The sequence below is a fragment of the Spinacia oleracea genome, chromosome 1, assembly GCF_020520425.1.
Source record: "Spinacia oleracea cultivar Varoflay chromosome 1, BTI_SOV_V1, whole genome shotgun sequence".
Taxonomy (NCBI): Eukaryota; Viridiplantae; Streptophyta; class Magnoliopsida; order Caryophyllales; family Amaranthaceae; genus Spinacia; species Spinacia oleracea.
Genome location: NC_079487.1, coordinates 32,065,956 through 32,068,400, shown reverse-complemented (window position 1 = coordinate 32,068,400; position 2,445 = coordinate 32,065,956). Strand labels below are relative to the sequence as shown.

At 47.3% G+C, this 2,445-nt stretch overlaps 1 protein-coding gene across 1 annotated transcript; it reads left to right on the top strand.

Annotated features, from left to right (window-relative positions):
- Positions 1-240: 240 nt before the first annotated feature.
- LOC110780201 (uncharacterized) lies at positions 241-1,970 on the top strand. The gene is made up of 4 exons (XM_056834646.1): positions 241-365; positions 443-822; positions 901-1,085; positions 1,190-1,970. Exons 1-4 carry the CDS (start codon positions 337-339, stop codon positions 1,799-1,801), a joined length of 1,206 nt encoding a protein of 401 aa, XP_056690624.1. The 5' UTR covers positions 241-336; the 3' UTR covers positions 1,802-1,970.
- Positions 1,971-2,445: the final 475 nt, after the last annotated feature.

The window sequence follows — 2,445 nt, the reverse complement described above, 5'->3', positions numbered from 1 at the left end:
GGACTCATAAAGCCCTTGTTTCAGGCCGAGATGTATCGGTTGTCTTCAAAGAGCCATGCATGGGTGCCTAATGCTTGGCTTCCCCATGTAGGCCAGTTCACCAACATAGTCTTTCTTTCGGTCGTCGGTCTTTGTCCCTATTTAAGTAGAGGTAGTTTTCCATAGTCTTTCATTCAACACCGTTGTTCTTTTTCCTCTACTAACTCCCTTGGTTCTGTAGATTCTGCCATGGATCGTTTAAGGCCGTGGACGTACCCGCTTGGCTGTCTGAGGTGTACACCGAGGACATTCTTAAGGCCGTGGAGGCCAAGAAGAAGGACTCCTCCAAGAAGTCCGATGAGGGTGCCTTTGGTGACGTCGCCAAGGTATGTTTTTTGCTTTTAATATGCCTCTGTATTCCTTTCAGATTTCGACTTGGTCGTTTACTTGTTACATTTTTCAGGAGCCCACTTCGTCAGCTACGAAGAAGCGTCCTGCGTCTTCGACGGTGGCTCCTAAGCCAAAGCGGCCCTTCTTTAAGAAGATGGGTACGGCCGATGCTGCAACAAAGCTGTCGCTGTCAAAACCATCTGCTCCTCTGGCTGGGGGGAGAGGTTCCCCTTAACCAGGCGTGTATTCCTCCGTCTGAGCATAAGGAAGTCTCTCCCCAGGTGGACACCGAAGGAGATTCCGCTGTCAGAGCGGCTGCTGACGAAGTAGCGGCCGACCAGGCTGATGCTGCTGGGGCCACCACCTCGTCCAAGGAGGACAAGGGCAAGGGCAAGGAGGCTGACGCTCCTTCTACTGATAACGCCTCCATGCCTCCTCCGGCTTCGTCGATTGGTTAGTGTTTCTATACTTTTAATCTGTCATGACAACTCGGTATTTGCATGGTGTTTGATATCTTGACATTTGGTTTAGTTGATATGTTTAAACGGATGCGGCGTGCTGAGGTGGCGAGCATCCCCCCTTCTGACGGTTTTAGCTCAGAGGCGAAGGATAAGATCCTTTCGGACGTGTATGCGGCCATTCCTGAGGAGTATGTGAGGTCACTTCTCGGGATTGACTTGGGGTTCTTTGGGTCCATTCAGTCCCTCGTACTTGATGTGAGACACTTATTCATGGTCTTCTTTCTCTCTTATTTGTATTTGTATTATTATTATTATTATTATTATTATTATTATTTTTTACTCTATTTTGTTTTCGGCAGCTCTTCATCCGTTGTACTGAGAGTAGGAACTATCGCTTCGATATGCATAATGAGATGCTCAAGCATAAGGACCAGATTGAGAATTATGAGAAGTATGCTGAGAGGACGGCTAGATTGAACAACGTGGACGCGGATGCAAAGATTAAGTCTGAAACGGACGCTCTGAAGAAGGCTGAGGAGGACGCCCAGAATTACGAACAGAAATTGCTGGAGCATGAGGAGAGGCTGGCCGTGCTGAGAGAGTATTCCTCCGTCTCGGAGCGGGTGACCAATTTCTCATCCAAGGTGAACGTCTTGGAGGGTCAGCTTAAGGCTATGCAGGGTGAGATTGAAGCCGTGCGCAAAGAGGCAGCGAGTTCTTTCAAATTAGGCGAAGAGTCCATTTTGGAGAATGCCCAAAGGGCGTGGGATCAGTCTATGGATGGGAAGGACTTTTCCTGGTTCAAACGTCGCATCTCCTACCAGATGGCCGTCTCTATGGCTAGACGCCTAGGCTTAGATCCCCCTGAGTTCGTTAGCGACGGGGAGGAGGAGGACATGGAGGAGGAAGAAGTGAACTCCCCTGAAGGCAAAGACGTCCAGGACGGGAGTTCAACCGCCCCTCATCCTTGAGCAGCCTCTTATGTAATTGGTTTGAATGACGCCGTGGGCGTTTGTAATAACTTTGATGCCTTTTGGCATTTATTTGTGTTGGTTTGTTTGCGCCATGAGCGCATGTATAAACATTTTGTGCCTTCGTGCACTTGTTTTATTTTGATTCCATTTCAGTTCGTTACTGATTTCTTAGGAATTCTTTATGGGTCCATTTGATAGACGGGAACCTCAGTGTTTTAGGTGATCAGCCTAATTTGAGGCGCTAATCTAGGCCACTTCTCAGGCCGTCATTCGATTAGTCTTTTTAGACGCCTTCCAAGGAGGAGGCCTTATGTTGAATGTCTGCTCTTGTTGAGTCTTTTTTTTTTGGACGCCTTCCAAGGAGGAGGCGTCATGTTGGATATCTGCTCTTGTCGAGTCTTTTGTGTTTGTTAGTACAGGATATTTTTAGGGTCGTCGTTTATTTAGTAAATATTGACGCCACCATTTGGAGTTTGATTTCTTGTGGGTTTCTCCACCCCTTAGTGTTTTTAAAGGGTTTAACTAAGACTTGTATTTGTCAGATAAGAAAACATTCATTTACTAAGTTGCAAGCTAAATTCACCGCGTCTTAGGCGGGCATTTACAGGCCGTTTTGTGGGCTCTAGTACAATAGCTAGGCC